At 37.7% G+C, this 17,243-nt stretch overlaps 2 protein-coding genes across 7 annotated transcripts; both read left to right on the top strand.

Moving 5' to 3' along the window:
* Nucleotides 1–2,025: 2,025 nt before the first annotated feature.
* LOC126785932 (protein transport protein SEC23) lies at nucleotides 2,026–7,313 on the top strand. Of its 5 annotated transcripts, none has more exons than XR_007671138.1 (6): nucleotides 2,026–2,828; nucleotides 3,515–5,184; nucleotides 6,286–6,377; nucleotides 6,533–6,744; nucleotides 6,830–6,884; nucleotides 6,962–7,313. XR_007671138.1 is itself a non-coding variant. In XM_050511613.1 (2 exons), exons 1-2 carry the CDS (start codon nucleotides 2,118–2,120, stop codon nucleotides 5,168–5,170), a joined length of 2,367 nt encoding a protein of 788 aa, XP_050367570.1. In that variant the 5' UTR covers nucleotides 2,026–2,117; the 3' UTR covers nucleotides 5,171–5,455. The 5 variants fall into 5 exon arrangements, 1 of the variants encoding a protein (XP_050367570.1); XR_007671137.1 differs by adding an exon at nucleotides 6,016–6,154 and having other exon boundaries at nucleotides 6,830–7,313; XR_007671136.1 differs by having other exon boundaries at nucleotides 6,830–7,313.
* Nucleotides 7,314–13,848: 6,535 nt separating this feature from the next.
* On the top strand, nucleotides 13,849–16,919 carry LOC126788576 (ABC transporter G family member 32-like). Of its 2 annotated transcripts, none has more exons than XR_007671386.1 (5): nucleotides 13,849–14,154; nucleotides 15,054–15,206; nucleotides 15,566–15,967; nucleotides 16,090–16,415; nucleotides 16,753–16,919. XR_007671386.1 is itself a non-coding variant. In XM_050514577.1 (5 exons), the coding sequence occupies exons 3-5, from the start codon at nucleotides 15,665–15,667 to the stop codon at nucleotides 16,321–16,323; spliced, it is 441 nt and encodes a 146-aa protein (XP_050370534.1). In that variant the 5' UTR covers nucleotides 13,849–14,154; nucleotides 15,054–15,206; nucleotides 15,566–15,664; the 3' UTR covers nucleotides 16,324–16,919. The 2 variants fall into 2 exon arrangements, 1 of the variants encoding a protein (XP_050370534.1); XM_050514577.1 differs by having other exon boundaries at nucleotides 15,566–15,705; nucleotides 15,802–15,967; nucleotides 16,090–16,919.
* Nucleotides 16,920–17,243: the final 324 nt, after the last annotated feature.

Below are 17,243 nucleotides of genomic sequence, written 5' to 3'. Positions count from 1 at the left end.
TTTCCTATGTTGTTGCTCCCCTTGTTGCATTGTTCGATGGATAGGAGATTTACCGAAGATTATCTTAGTTTTCTAGTTGACCAAATGTATATACTCCTATTTTTGTTTTTGTTATTTATCTATCAATCTTTTGTTGTATTTTATTTGTAATGGTTAACTATAATGTAAAGAACATAAGTATAATGGTTAATTGTATCCGCTCTTTTAGTTTCTTTGTTTTGGTTAATGAAACTCCTGTTATTTCTTAAAAAAAAACTCATTAGTTGGGTTAGATCAAAAGAAGCACCTATTTCATCATCCACCAAAGATAAATTAGTATGAGCTTGAGTATAACCCACGTGGACTCCAGCTAACCTAACTTAGAGGTGGGTTAATCCTCAACCCATGTAATAGTTTGAAGTCTGGACCAATTCAAATGCGGACCCACAACTAATTTCTTAACACTTGCAACACTCACTAACATGTCACATGTCTTCACACAAACCTTTAATATGGGTCGTTGGATTTTAATCAGACATACCATATAGATATATATATATATATATATATATATATATATAAGTGCAAATGTCAAATGGTTGAATCTAATGACTTTTTTTAATACAAATTCTTAATCTTAATTTAATTTCTTTTTAGATATTCTATACACAATTTTATATATAGATGTATAATTATTAAATTCGATGATATGATAGATATGAAAATTGTTTATCATACAAAAGATTTTTTTTCTAAATGTAAATAATAATTGGTCTTTCTGATTGGTGTATCATCCAACAAAGGATCAAAACCTAATTTAAATGAATAGAATAGTTGATTAACCCGGGTTGAGGATTGGACCAACCCACCTAAAATGGGTGCAGTTTCTCTAAAATGCAGTGGGGGCACTATTGCTTTCATTATGATGTCATTAACTATGTGCATATAAATAGTTATTGGACTATCTTTAAGTATATGGTTTGATACCTGAATAGTTCCATTGACATGAGTCTTGTTTTACCCTTAGCAAATTGTTACAAATTCTTCTCACACCAACACCGCAGGTAGCTCCAGCAACACCAAGGTACACTTGGGTGCGGCCATCGATACTGGCAGTTGGGGGACGTGTATGGTTCAATTTTGGACTAATCAGTCACTCATTGACCCATTCCCAAATTCTATTGTAAAATACACATACATTGAATGGGGAAACTCAAAATCTGTCCAGTTTCATAGGTCAAATTCAACGAGATTTACATGACAACTCACTCAATCTAAAATGTTTAAATTAGTACGGTTGGAAAAGTCTATGTGTCTACTTTCCAAGTACACAACTATTCAAAGTATGATAATTTTAGCAAAGTATGATAATTTTATTTTGAAATTTGCAAGTCAGTCAACTTTGACAAAGTTTTTTGATCAACTTAGATCGAATTCGGTTGTGAGCTTTATATCACTGGAAAGCCACATGTGTCTAGTAATACTTTTTACGGTTCACCCATACTTATTATAACGAAGAAGTTATGGTCGTTTAAGTGCGTGAATGTCATTCCATGTGTGAATATGATTTTCATTACGAGCACTTGTTTTAAGTTGTTATGTAATATTCTTCCCTAAGATCACAATATGACTATATATAACATGCATGATCAAAGGATGTGTGGTGAGATGAATGACTAATTGTTTGCCAAAAGACTATTTTTGATAAGCATGTAATGAGCGTTAATACGTTGTTATCTGAACTCTAAGATTGTGACACTAATTAGGGAGAGTTGTTTCGTAGATATCAATGAGAGTTTACATCACATGGTGCTATTAAATGTAAATGGTGTGTTATACTCTTTTTTTCTTTCTATTAAGTTTTTATTTTTCACCCAAATTTATATTTACCAAATGTTCATTTATAGTACCCTCACGGCCTCACCCCTTGCCTTTGCCCTTGAGATTGAATTTTATGGCCGTCATAAGGAAAAAGAAAAAGAAAAAAAAGGAGAGAACAAAGGAAATGGTAAAACGACGCAGTTTTGGAAGCGCACAATTCAAAAGCCTCCTCTGCTACGTCACTCTTTCCCAATTTACAGACAGAACAGTAGTGGAGAGAGAGCACATCACCCACCTCCTCCTCTCTCTCTTCTCCGATGGATTTCGTAGAATTGGAAGCTATAGAAGGCCTCCGATGGACCTGGAACTCCTGGCCTTCCTCCAAAGCCGACCAATCCGCTCTCGTCATCCCCCTCGCCGTCATGTGCACGCCGTTAATGCAACAAGCCGAGCTCCCTCTCCTCCCTTACGACCCCGTCACCTGCTCCCAATGCGCCGCCGTTTTGAACCCCTACGCGCGCGTCGAGTACACCTCCCGCCTCTGGTTCTGCTCCCTCTGCCTCCACAAGAACGCCTTCCCCCACTCCTACTCCAACATCGGCGACACCAATCTCCCCGCCGAGCTCTTCCCCACCTACAGCTCCGTCGAGTACTCCCGACCCTCCTCCTCCTCTCCGCCTCCGCCGCCTACGCCCACGCCGAGCCGCACCTGGTCCAACGGCGGCCGCCTCTCCTCCTCGTCGTCGTCGCTGTCGTCGATGGTGTCGTCGTCGCCGAAAAACATCTCCGGGCCGGACGATCCGCGGGCGATCCGGCCGGCGTTTGTGATGGTCGTCGACGTGGCCACGCCGAGGGATGAGCTGGTGGCGCTGAAGAATGAGCTGCTGCTTGTGCTGGAGCAACTGCCGGAGACGGCTCTGGTGGGATTGGTGACGTTTGATTCCATGGTGCGTGTTCATGATCTTGAGTTTTCCGAGTGCTCCAGAGTGGTGGTGCTTCACGGTGACCGGGAGCTCTCGCCGCTTCAGGTTAGTATTAGCTTTGTTTATGAGCTCTATTTATTTGACTGCTTAGTAGAAATGTGGACTAGACTATTAAGCTTGGTTTGGTTTGGAGATTGAATTTGAATGCAATGCCTTGGTAATCTGGAGTTTTATTCGTTGCGAATTGGTTGATAGTCTAAGTAGGGGTTGTCCATTTCCGGCCTTTTCTAAGCATAGAAGTACTCATTGTTACCCTCACTCGTGTAGATCTGAGTTTACTTAGGGAGTGAGGGATGATTGATTTGTTTGCAGAAACGAAACGATGATACAACACTTGTTCAGCCTTTGTTTTGGTTCCTTTTAGTAATTGAATAATCAATAGATGTTTACTTTTACGAAATGAGCTAGGCAAACAATGCTTTCGAGTTGATACTTTACAAGAGATTGATTTTTTAGGAAACTAAAGTTTGGGATAAAGAACGGGCACAATTTAAAAGACAACACAACACAACAAACAAAAGCGTAGTAAATGCAAATACAATATGATCTGCCCAGAGGTTAAATTCTCAGCTAGCACACTTGTTTAGGTTCATAATTCTTCTTTGCCATCACAGTGGGTTTGCTTATGGTTTTCCTTTTCAAGATAAAGCTGTGTTAGAGTGCTTTCACGAATTTGTTGTTTGGTTATAGAATGTAATCTTAGTCTAACCTATCCCCCCTTAAACTCTTAGATTCAAAAATTTCTGGGCATTTATAGGCCTAAGCAGCAGCAACTCGGAAAGATGCCTTTTTCCCAAAAGCAAGGGTTCTTGCTACCTGTATCTGAGTGTGAGTTCAACATTTCAACTGCAATAGAAGAAATCCAGTCTTCAGTAGTCAAGCCTGGCCAGCGCCCAGGAAGGTCAACAGGAGCAGCAATTTCAGCTGCAGTAGGACTTTTGGAAGGATGCTTGGTAAGCACTGGCTCCAGAGTCATGGTCTTCATGTCTGGACCTGCAACTATAGGCCCAGGAATTATTGTCGACCCTGATCTTGGTTATTCCATAAGGACTCACCGAGACCTCATAAATGGTCATGCCCCTTACTATAGTAAATCTTGCAGCTTCTACGGTCAAGTGTCACAGAGGTTAACTGATGCATGTATTGTCCTCGATTTGTTTGCATGTTCCCTCGATCAAGCTGGCTCCGCCGAGCTTAAGGATCCAGTTGAGAGATCAGGTGGTTTCATGATGCTAGGTGAGTCTTTTGAGTCAAATGAGTTTAGAAAATGTTTGCGGCACATTTTCACTCGTGATGAAGAGGGATATCTGAAGATGTATTTTGATGCAACTATTGAGATAGTGACCACTAAAGATGTTAAAATCTGTGGAGCCCTAGGCCCTTGTGTATCTCTTCGGAAAGTTAACAGTCTAGTAAGTAGCAGTGAGATCGGTGAAGGCGGTACTTATGCATGGAAATTAGGTACTATTACCAATAAAACATGCATCGCCTTTTTCTTTGAAGTTAGTGATGCGCATAAAGTTCAACTTGGGTCGGCATTTTTCATACAATTTATAACACGATACCGACATGGGAACATGGGAATCCGGAAACGGGTGACAACTGCTGCAAGAAGATGGGTTGGTAACCGTTCAGCAGAAATTGCTGCCGGGTTTGATCAAGAAACAGCGGCTTCTGTGATTGCCAGGCTTGCTATCCACCGAGCTGAGACTTGTTTTGCTCGAGATGTTATTAGATGGTTGGATGACACGTTAATCCAATTTGCTTCACAATTTGGAGACTATGTGGAGGAAGATCCATCTTCTTTCCGCTTGGCATCCAACTTCTCTATATTTCCCCAGTTCATGTATTATTTGAGGAGGTCTCAGTTTATTGATGTCTTTAACAGTAGTCCTGATGAGACAGCTTTCTTCCGGCTGATGCTGAACCGTGAGGGCGTAGTGGGTTCTCTTATCATGATCCAGCCTACACTTCTGCAATATTGTTTTGATGGTCCACCTATTCCAGTTCTCCTGGACGTTCGCTCCATCTCTCCAGATGTTATCTTGCTGTTTGATTCTTACTTTCATGTGGTCATTCATTATGGGTCGAAGATTGCTCAGTGGAGGAAGCTTGGTTATGATAAGGATCCAAATCATGAGAATTTGAGGAAGCTGTTGGAAGCCCCAGAAATTGATGCACAGCAGTTGGTGGCTGACCGTGCTCCTGCACCAAAGCTCATTAGATGTGATCAGCATGGTAGCCAGGCAAGGTTTCTTCTTGCAAAGTTGAATCCATCAGTTACCCAGAATTCAACATACACGAATGGCTCAGATATTATCTTGACTGATGATTTGAGCTTGCAAGTGTTTTTAGATCACTTGCAGGGCCTGGCAGTGCAAGGCTGATGTGGAGGAACATTGTATGTCGCTTTTTTTTTGTCACTGTCGTCATACAAAAAGAAATTTGTGAATGGTTTGCAATAGTAATGGTGTCACTGCATATTTACCAAACAGTTGCTTTCGAGTACAAAGAGCATTTGCTTTTCCTTTTTGGCTTCCTCATTTAGTTATCATTTTTGTAACTAAATAAGCTATAGTATTGGAGCAACCATGTACATTGTCCTGTATATATGTTCAGTATATTCACATTCTCGACCTTTTTCAGTTTTGCTTTCAACCCCTCCATTTTAATTCATGTCAAAGGCTATAGCTTTGAACTTTGTGAGGTACTTATTTCTTTTTCCAATGTTGGATTTTGGCCTTTTATTTTGCATTTGAATACTTGACAATTGTCTGTCATTGCTTTTTTACGTTGATGTAGGTTTTATTTTATTTTATGCTAGATAGAGAACATATTAAAGCAATAATCGCTGCTGGTTGGGTTAAGGTTTTAGTATCTTCTTTCCTTTCCGGCCGAAATTACTTGGTCATAACTTTTAGCAAAGATAGATTTTGGATTGTACATGAGTAATTAGTTTCTACTTTTGTTGTGGTGATAAAATTGAGCTGATTTAAGTGAGGAAGTATTATATGAACTTTAAGACTTCTACAAAAACAGGGATTTTTCTTATTTTTAAAGGGGATTAGGTCAGAGGAATAACTGCATATATGGCTCAAATTCTGGATCTTGAAACTTCATTTCCCGAAAAGGCAACAACGTATTCTACAGAAAGCATAAGAAAGTATTGCTTTTAACTCACTTTGAGTTTGGCCTCTTTTATAGATGATGATTGCTAGTTTTGTATGGGTAGGTGCTACTTTAGGATCCACTGAAGGATAATATGGCCACTGTTGTTGATGAGCTTCAAAAAAAGTTGCTCCATGTGAATTCCACATGGAAGTAAAACATTTCGGAATGAGTTATGACTGGGTGAGCTGATACTGACACGGGTAACTTTAATGTCTCTCATTGTAGAAGAGTGTCAGTGTTTAGTGTGCATGATTATGTGCTTATCCTGGCACCTGCAACTTCTTTTATGATTCTGATGTCTTGTTTTTACGTTGATATCTGATTGATCTAGATTGTGCAATGTAATAGCTCATCTTCTGGACTGGCTGTACGACAGAACTGGAGACTACTGCTAATCTGGTACTAGATGAGTTTACCTGTTAGGTTGGACATAACTTCATTATTTCTCCCTTTTGTTTTCTGAATTGCAGCAGTATAACTTGTGTAATCATTAGAATGCGATTTAACACAGCATGCCTGTGTCCTCTTTACTTGTGCAAATCAAGGCAAAAATCTAATCATGCAGTATTTGCTTGCAGCTGAGGGATATTCTTGATTGGCTGATGTATGTTGATGATAATGTTGCTGATCTACTTGTTAACATGTTGGCTGGTGCATCCTCACTAGCTAGTCGGCATCTTCGTTCCATGCCTGAGGCTTAGAATATTGCTATCAAGTTAGCAGATAAGGTGATGTTCATTAGAATGAGAAGACTTCGACTCTTCCAGGAACTTGAAATGTGTGACTTGAGGTAATGGCATCCAGATGCTTCTCGCATGTCTTGTTTTAGTCATTTTTTATATCTTATACTAAGTTGGTTAAAACTACCTTTGCAGGCTCTTTTAATTTTTCTAATTATCCACGGTGGGGCTTGTCTTTCACGTCAGTTTGGTAGGAGAATTGAACTTAAGATCATTCCTCATGAGATCTGTAGTTTTCTATCTACTAATCTTTGGATAATTTCGAAGCATGAGGTGCAGTCTTACATACAAGTACTTGGTATGAGAAAGAACATTGGAGTTGGTACTTATAATGACCGGTTATAATCATGGTCTAAAAGCAATCAGAATCAGCCCCCCTCCGCCCTTTCTTTTGAGTTGCTTCTTTTATAGAGGCTCTCCATCACTTGACGGGTAATATGAAAATGGATTTTGGAAGGGCCAAAAGGCACAGATACATATCAACATGATGTGCAGTTTGAATGGCATAATTGTTTGTTTTTGTGAGCTAGATTGCATTACGCCAAAATTTGGATCTTTAACACAGAAATGCAACTGTAAGCTATGCTATTACTTATTTGCATTTGTCTACTACGTGAATATACTTTCTTCTGGACTTTCTTTACCAATTGATTTCTACACCAGTCAACATAATGTGCAGTTTTGAATGGCATAATTGATTGCTTAGCTAGTTTGCACCGCTCCAAAACTTTGATCTATAACTTGGTATTTCACGTGAATATACATTTATCTAAGGCTATGATTACTACATTTCGAATGTTTTACCAATCAATTTCTACACCAGGCAACTTGATGTGCAGTTTTGAATGGCATAATTGATTGTTTTTGTGAGCTAGTTTGCATCGTGCCAAAACTTTGATCCTTAACATAACATGGGATTGACACTAAGTTATAAGCCTATAATTGGTAATTTTTGTAATACGTACGTAAAAATACATGCTTCTGAAGGGACTAAACTGAAATGTTACACATTCGAAACATCCAACTATGAAGCATCAGGTTTTTTGTGGAGATATTGGAATGGCAATTCAAAAGTCTAGATAGTTTTTCACTCGATAAATTTGGTGTAGTGTGCAATTCTGAATATCTCGAATCCAAAACTTCTCTATGTATTTTGCTTCAGTCAGATAGAGGAAGGATCAAGAGAGGATGTCCTTTAAGAATTTGAGGATTTTTCTTATTCTACAATAGTTATGACTTAATTTGATGATTTCAACTATTCATCATATGGATTCTCATGCAAGAATGATGTCTACAAAAAATCAACTAATTCTATAATCATTTGGTTGTTCAAAATTGTGCACACAAATGTAGACTGTTTGATAAAATATAAACAAAGATTATGCTAATCAAATGGTTAAACGTTTTCCATTTTCACTAATTTTTGTATGATTCATATGTGTATATGTATCTAGTGAATATTTGGTTTAAATTGTTGAATACATGTCACAACCCGAAATTTTAAACAATAAAAATTCAAATTTAAGATTGCGAAAACTCCAAATTAAACTCAATATAATTGAAATTATATTACAACAGCTGAATATCAAACCTGAGTTTAAACAAATAATTTAGTTTAAAAACCAAATTTACATACTCACAAAATTACAGAAATGTAATTAAGTAAAGTTTGTACTCTCTCACAGTTCTCACCAAAATCTAGATGTACAACAGCTACAAAATAGCAAACAACTGCCAAACTGTCCAACTCTCCAACTGCTGCTAAGTATTACCTATAGCACTACCCCTGCACCATTGATTGATACACCGAGATTGTAAACACAAACCCGGTAAACTTTACAGCTTGTATGAGTAAACCAAAGTTAGATACTCACTTAACATCAACTTCTCAACCCATGCAGCAACAATGACAATATGTAACGCATCAACATCTCACAACTACAACAACATCAACAACAACCATAACAACAACAACACCACAATTGCAACTGCGTACGAGCCAACTCACCCAACACAATAACTGGGATTACTGCTACCGAATCATCGCCTCCCTTAAAACAATAACATGTGAACTGACTCACTCGACAAAAATTATGGGATTACTGTGATCGACTCATCGTCTCCCTTTAAACAATAACATGTGACCCAACTGACTCAACACATTTTCTGGGATTACTACGACGGACTCATCGCCTCCCTTTAAACTTTAAACAATAACATGTGATACACAATACACAACACCAACACCACAAACCCCCAACACCCATTCATACCAGAAGAAAATGCAAGAAAACAAATAGTGAAATCTGCAGGAAAAATAGTTCAGGATTTCACGTCACATGCAAATATGATAATTGTAATTCCTGCATAATAACTTAGTTCAGGAGATTACACCTATAGAAGAGAAGTACAGAATAAAAATTAGTGATTCTTGCAATAAGCGTAGTTCAGGAAATCACTTTAACAAACAAATACAATTATATACAACTCAACAATAATCAAAAGTATCAACACAATGATACTCAACTTTTAACATAGTCCCTAACCATCAACCTTTTGAAACCATTTATTAAAATCTCATTTACTTACCTATGAACCGTAGTCGATCAAGTCTATATATTTTAAAACAAAACATATTTTAAAACGATGTATTGGTTAATGGTACAAGGACTATGTTAACACAACCACAACACAAAAAACATACCAACGTTATCACCATAACCATAATCAAATCTATTTTATGGGGAAGTACCTTCCTACTCTCCTGGTCCCTTCCTCCACTATCAATACACAATTTCCTTTGTCAAAATGGCCGCCGCAAAGGCAAACAACTTAACAATCACAACATGCCTCATTGGCAAAACTACACAAACACATAGATATTGCCGGAATACATTTTCTTTCATTTCGGCCAAACAACACTTAAACTATACAGTTATTTTATCCACAAACATCCATATCACTGAGAGATACATTTTCTTCCCTCTCGGTCACATCCTCCACACAATATAATCCCACAAAATTGCACAATAATATAATCATACAAATAAATAAAATAAAGCTACATCACATAATTAATGACTAATATAAGTGCACTATTTTTACCATTTAAATACACATATACTAACCACCAATTATATTCACAATCGCACCATACTAACTACAACATGCATTGGTGCAAATGACTTTAGGTACCAGCAAGGCTAACTTGAAACAAAAATGAGGTTTACTCACCTTATCCCCGCTAGCAACTTTGCAATTTCAAGTGAGATTCACTTACTTGCTTCCACACTAACTAAGCATCTAAGTGACAAAACTTCACTTAGTATAAAGAAAGTCCATATTAAAGAAAAACCACTCAAAACTCACAAAATACCCAAAGGGCTTTGTGCCCTTTTCCCACATCTCAAACACTCTCAAAACCACTTAATACCAATTCAACCCACACGGCCTCAAGTCCCAAAACTTAACAACTTAAATAAAATCACTTCCTCAAAACTTCGAACCAACACCAACCAATATGCTACTCCCACTGCCCAAAACACAATGCACTTCATTCCAATCAAACACCAACACAACCCTCCCATTTACTCATAAAATTCTAAACCTCCACAACTCAAATTCAATCCTAACCTCATGGTCTCATTCCAAATTCCTCTTTCTCACCCACTCAGCCACAAAGACACAACAACCATCCACTCACCTCCACAAAAAACCCCAAACTCTTCAAACCCTCACTCTCACTAACACCCTTTCACAATTAGCACAAAGATTGCTCAAAACCTCAGCGTGCCGTGCGTTTACAAATTCGTATTGATGAAACCTACGATTTTCGTGAAGGAAATTTTCTGAAAATAGTGACGGATTAAAAGTCAACTCTTAGGTCAATTCAACTTAATCAAATAACACACCTTTGGCTCTCGAAACCAATTTCTACTTATACATGCTAGAAATAAAATATCCTCACTTTAGGGGTTTAAGGACATCCTGTCTTGATCCTCCTTCTATTATCCTTCCAGGTGATCGGAAAATAAAGAAATAGTCAATATATTCAAGATAATTACGTATTTATAAAATACCATCTCACTTTATCCTATTTCATCAGATCCAGGATGTGATAAGGTTCCAAAAGATGAACTGGACAGTTCCAATAAAATTTTATTCTTGAACAAAAATCTATTTTGTGATTTATTTAATCTATTTCATGACCGAAACAAGGAGTATATATATATATATGTATATATATGTATATATATATGGAGACGATTGAGAGCGAGCGTCCGCAAGTGCGGATGTCGGTGATTACGGCGATCGGCCATGCGGATGGTGTCGGCCGTGCTCCTCCCTCCCGGCGCTCTTGTCTGTGCTAGCTAAAGCTCCATTGCTGGCCAGAATCTGTAAATTTCCCATAAACTTGAAATTTTCAGATTCCGGCCGGCATAGACAGGAGTGCCGGGAGGGGGGGGGGAGCACGGCCCCGACACCATCCCCGTCATCGTTGCGCGTCGCCAGAATCGCCGATGTAGCCCGTACAGATGATCCGCTCCTGATCCGGCCTATATATATAATGATCGGCTCCTGATTCGGCCTATATATAAACTGAATGAATTGGAGATGTGTCCTACACCAGTCATGGATTAAGAACAATCCAAAGGCGTAGTTTGTGCCTTTGCTCTTGACATGTATAATAGGTCTTGAATTTTTTTGCTTTCCAAATTGTACGCGTCTACGTTTCTATGTTGCGCAACATAAATAGAGTTTGCTTCAAGTTCTGGGAAATCCACAATAGATAATGACATTGATTTTGGTTTATCTTCACTCAAGACCAAACCCCGATCTTGCAGACATTTCACCTTCAAACATGCCACCTCCAAACATTCCCCCTGTTTGTGAATGAAGTTTAACTTATGGACATCGTAGTAGAATCGGCCGGAAACTAGGAGGTTCTCCACAACCAAATCTCACCTAGTGATTGCACAAAATAATGTCTTTTTTTTTTTGTAATAAACCAAATAATGTCTATAACTCCAGACTACCTTCCTTCCTCTCCGGAGGCTGGAAATCACTGGTTATTATGATTGGATAGTTTCCCCCAAAATTCCAAACTGAAATTGATTTCGAGTATCCCCTTGTGGGCAATCCATATAGAAGGTTGTGATGGAAAATAATTCCATCAAATATGTTTCCACTATCCAAGTGAATCCAAGTTGTGTTGTTTCCATCGTCACCATACTTATGCGTTGTTAATTTCGTCTTTGCGTTCTCTACATAGAGTGCCACCACGTACAACGTTTTGTTGCGAGACGGGTCTGAAGATAGTAAAACTCTATGAACCTCAAACCTTAGCTTAGAGGAGGGAGTAAAATTCTAACCCTAGAGATAGGGTTAAAAAGATGGACTATACTGCATGCTACAAAGTCCCAGATCGGTAAGCGCCATCCATATGATGAACACATCATAATCATCTCATGTTCGCCGAAACCCTGGAACAGGTTCCTCATTGTATAAACCTTTTTGTCTGAGAGGCTAAAAAACCTGCAAGGATCAAAGTCTCCTCATTTTGGAGTTAGCATGAGCCATGGAGATTGAGGCATGAAGGGTTTGTAAATGGGGCTTGAGATATCACACTTTGCAGCGGCATTCCAGGATGATGAAACGAGCTTAAAGGGAGCGACGTCGACGAGAGAAGGTATTTTCAAGATCAATTCTAATAGTGGCAGGCCAGACCAATTCCTTGTTGCTTTCTTTGAAATACTATTGATCATCATTGTGTTACAATCACAATTTACTGACCACTTTGTCTTCTTGCTCTGAATTTTTCTGTTGCTCGATCTTTAGGGTTAGGCTAGAGAATGATTCCTTCGCAGAGAAAACTCATATATGATCAATAACATTCACCAACCATACTGTACATTAAAACACATAAAATTACGTACATGATTTTGATTGAAATTCGAAAGCAAAATCGAACCGAAAAACCTCCTTTCCCTGTAAAATGTCATCGTATGGGTTATAGTGTAAATGGGTACTAACAACGTTGACAGCGAACGTCGCAGCCTCGCTCAGTGGTAGCCTCTGACTCCGCTCAGTCAATTTGAGTATCTCTCTCATGCGATTCACTCTTCATCTCAGATAGATTCTCAGGTATCTTTCTCTTTCACCTTGATTCTGCCAATTCCGTATTTGTAAGCTCTCGATTTGAGCCCCAAGCTTTCGTGGTGTTTCATTGTTATACATTGCGTTCTACTTTTGGTGTTTGTCTGCTCACTCCCTTCTTGTGTTACTTTTACGTCTCATTGTTCTCTGATAGGATTATTGTTATTTATTTGATTCAAGCATTCACTTGTTTTAAATTTGGGTCTCTTGTCTTCGACATGCTTATTCTTCTTCATCAGTTTAATACATGTTTGGATTTCTGTATGTCGTCAAAGTGCATTACAAAGTTTATACTGTATATGTTATAATACTTATGTCATCATTCTATCTAAAGACTGTGGTTGAGTTTAAGAATATTATGCTTGCTTAATAGCTAAACTACTTTAAGTTTTACTGATTGATTCTACATTGCTAACTCATATTTATGATACTTATAGTGAATTAGTGATTGCCTGATTACTGTAATTGATAAATCAAAATCTTGGTCCTGTTGATGATCAATATCAAGTCTTCTACGCCTGCTCTTATTACTGTCATCTCATTCCAATATCAATACCTATACAGTAGCATATGAAATCTTCTACTGACATGCTCTTAATAATGTCATCTCATTGTACATGTGCAGATGAGAAAGTCCAGAGTGAGTGAAAAGGGTGCAAGGAGTGGACGGATACGGGATCAATTATCTTCTATAAACTACAAGAAAACTGAGCATTAATGACGCAAAATATATGGTGTGCATTGATGCATGCCCCGTGAATAAGTATTATTTACGACATGATTTTAATGCACGCCGTAAATCATATGTTTTTCTAAAAACATTTACGGTGTGCATTGTTGCACGTCGTGGTCTTGTGCCATAATACCAGTTAAATTTATTCCTTCCAACTCTGAATAACAAATCTGAAAACTCACAATAAAAAGCTCAAAAACTCAACCCGTTCTCTCTTCTCATATCTTCATCGCCGGACAGAGCCCAATTCTCTCTCTCTCGTTAATCTCTCACTCTGAAATTAGGGCTTTAAAGCTTTGCACAGTACCGATGGTGCTCTGCTTCATCTCCGATTCAAATGACAATCCCGGCGAATCTTTCCCGGAGATTCTCCACAATTGTTCAATTCCTTGGGCAATTGCAACACATACCTCAGTTTCGGTGTAGTTTCAGTTTAACTTGGGGTTCCAAATTGAATTGAAGCTGCTCTAGTGGTTTCTGCGATGGTGCCTAGCAAAACTGTTCAGGCCACCACTGCTAGCCACCAATGGAAAGTCGACAATCGAGGATGAAGAAAACCTTATCGATAAGCGTAAGCCTTCGATCGTATTCAATTTTCGTTCAGAATTTTCAATTTTCAATATTGTTTGCTTCGATTTAGTTTACCTATCCTAATACTCATGGCCTCAATCTCGATTGCTCTCGGTGTTTAATTTCTGATGAATTTGCTTCATATTACTTTGAAAATTTCCAGAATCTATGAGTATTTCTTCACTCAATTAACCTAATTTCGATTTTGTGCACTGATGTACATTTAGACGTAATGTTTGTGTGAATTTCACTATTAGCAAATGAGGAAATAGATTATGTAATCGGAATTCAATTTGTGCAGCAATTATATTGAAATGCTTAGGACGTAGGGATTGACACATGCTATTGCTTGATGATGCATATGTGAAACTGTTGAGAAGATAGTGGTCAGTGGTAGACTATTGCATGATTTCCAATTATATTGCAATCTTCAAGTTGAATTATGGTTTTGAGTTGTTTTAGAGTTTTAATAATTCATTTGCAACGTTGGACTTGAATATAGCTGAGGTTATGTGAAGTTGGACTGATCACAATACAAAGTTAATGGGGCTTTTGGTGTTTAGAATTGGGTATATTGGCCTTATATATTATAACTATATGAAGCTTAGAATTTGTTTTACTCGGAATCATGTTAAAGAAAATAATCAGATATGGACCTTAACCTTTTCTTGTTGTTTGGTTTCGGATAAGTGAGATTAGGAACAATGCAAAGTGAAAATATAGTATCATCAATCCATGTAATTTTGTCTACATGTGGTAATGGCCTCACTCTTGTTTATAGTATGCACTAGTTCTTGTTTTCATTAAGGTAGAATTGTTCAAATGTGTTTTTATGTGCTCGTTTCATTAAGATGTAAACATGTTGTATTTAATAAATTGATTTTATTTGTCCATATGCAGTTCCTTACACGAAGATAACTCTTAAATGTTTTGCTTGTAAGAATGGAGACATTGATGAAGCATGTTCCTCTCTCTGGTCAAGAAGGGAGAACTGAAATTAAGAAAATTGCTGCAAGGTTTGAGGAGAAGGTGTATGGTGCCGCCAAAAGTCAGGTACATATTGTGGATGGACTATGGAGTGACATTAATATCTGTTGTTCTGATTAACTTGTTGCTTGGCAATGTGTTAGCTGGTTTGGACAATGCTAAAAAATGTGTCACAGAGATGGTTATATGGTCCTGGTTTGAACCATCATAATTCTCCTTATACTTGAATTATGTCAACTATAATGGAACTACATATCAAATGTCTATGATCCTTGTAGTTTGTGAATCTGATCCTGATTTTCCTGATAGTGTTTAAATAATGCAGAAATATGTTGTTTGTTGTGCTGCTTCTTTTCAAATTCCAGCTTGTTAACCAATTTTCTCCTAATCTAAATGTATGCAATTTATATCCTCGGAATTTCCAGCCTTTTGGCAGAGTGGTATATAATTGACATGGGATAGAAGATTTTGTACCGAAGAGGACATCAGCTTATATTAGTCAACATGATCTCCACATAGGGGATATGACGGTGAGAGAAAAGGAATTGCTGACTTTCTTCAAGAAGTAATCTTCTGAATGAAACTGTACCTTTTTTACCACTTTATTGCTCTTTAGAAAGGTTGGAATTCATTATAACCTCATTTTCTTGTGCACCATAAGTGACATTACCATTTATGGGTATTCGAAAAAGCAAGAAACAGTTGCTCAGATATTTGGATATTGTGTGCAAACCGATATACACTCTCCTCATGTTACAATATACGAGTCTTTGGTGTATTCCGCATCACTCCAGTTGCCCCCTGATGTTGACTCTGCAACTAGAAAGGTATGTTCCTAATGTTTATTTTGTTTTCATTGCGGTGCTTAGTACAAGTTTATGAATTAAGTGCTCAATGTTCTATTAAATTTGTTAACCATATATGATTTGATTTGATTAATGGCTTGCAGATGTTTGTTAAAGAAGTTATGGAGCTTGTGGAACTGACACCGATAAGGGAGTCACTTGTGGGATTTCCAGGAGTGAATGGTTTCTCAACTAAGCAGCGAAAAAGGCTAACCATTGATGTAGAACTTGTTGCCAACCCTTCCATAATATTTATGGATGAGCCAACCTCTGGCCTTGGCATATATTTATGGATGAGCCAACCTCTGGCCTTGATGCCAAGGCAACAACTATTGTAATGGGAACAATGAGAAATACAGTGGACATAGGGCGAATTCTAGTCTGCACAATCCACCAGCCAAGCATCGATATTTTTTATGCTTTCAATGAGGTGAGATGCCTTTTTTGTATTTAAAACTGATCAATTTATAAATGCCTTTAATGTATGGAATTTGGTAACCCTTGATGTCTGAAATAATATTTTAAAAGTATGTTTCTGAATATATAGTTGTTTATAAATATGATGGGAACCTATCAAATTGCACATAGCATGAAAGCTACAAGGTACCTCAGTCTTTTATATTTAGTGAGGAAACTTTATTATATCACTTGTGCATTTCTTACAGTCTTCCATAGTTAGTGGTATATATCTTCTCTTATTTGTTGTTCAATTTACTGATGAAACACACACTTCTTTCATACTGACCTTTAATGTCTTTCTACTATAGGGACACCAAAGATAAACAACCTGAGTAGAAACATTGGTTCTTTGATGTACCACTAGACCAAGTCGATTGTCGGTGGTAAAACTTATACTTTTGGTTCATTACTTTGGAATGTAGATCGATTAGGACCAAATATTTAGATATGTATCCTTACATTTAAAAGGATTAATTCATTGGAGTGGAATATTAACTTTCAAGAAAGTTTCCATTGTTCCCTTATTTTGTTTGATTTTTATGCTATTAATTGGTCTCTTTTATTTAAATACATATATTTTTTTTATAATCAGAATTACATTTATGACGTGCATTGTGCGCCGTAAATAAAAAAAAAATTTACGTTGTGCAATTGCGCGCCATAATTGAAAATGACATTTTATGATGCGGTCTTTAACGGCCTGCTTTTGCGCGTTGTAAACCCACGCCGTAAATGGCCATCCTATTGCACGCCGTAAATGACCATTTTTCCTGTAGTGATAACGATCTAATTTGGTAAT

Source organism: Argentina anserina, chromosome 3, assembly GCF_933775445.1.
Source record: "Argentina anserina chromosome 3, drPotAnse1.1, whole genome shotgun sequence".
NCBI lineage: Eukaryota > Viridiplantae > Streptophyta > Magnoliopsida > Rosales > Rosaceae > Argentina > Argentina anserina.
Note: the sequence above shows the minus strand (reverse complement) of the source record. Positions and strands in the feature narration are given on the sequence as shown.

Bases quoted from the DNA above. Each gene is read 5' to 3' on its own strand.
- LOC126785932 (XM_050511613.1), top strand. From the start codon at position 2,118: ATGGATTTCGTAGAATTGGAAGCTATAGAAGGCCTCCGATGGACCTGG. The intron at 2,829-3,514 runs GTTAGTATTAGC...TTAAACTCTTAG, and splicing joins GGGAGCTCTCGCCGCTTCAG to ATTCAAAAATTTCTGGGCAT.
- LOC126788576 (XM_050514577.1), top strand. From the start codon at position 15,665: ATGACGGTGAGAGAAAAGGAATTGCTGACTTTCTTCAAGAA. The intron at 15,706-15,801 runs GTAATCTTCTGA...GTGCACCATAAG, and splicing joins TTGCTGACTTTCTTCAAGAA to TGACATTACCATTTATGGGT. The intron at 15,968-16,089 runs GTATGTTCCTAA...AATGGCTTGCAG, and splicing joins TTGACTCTGCAACTAGAAAG to ATGTTTGTTAAAGAAGTTAT.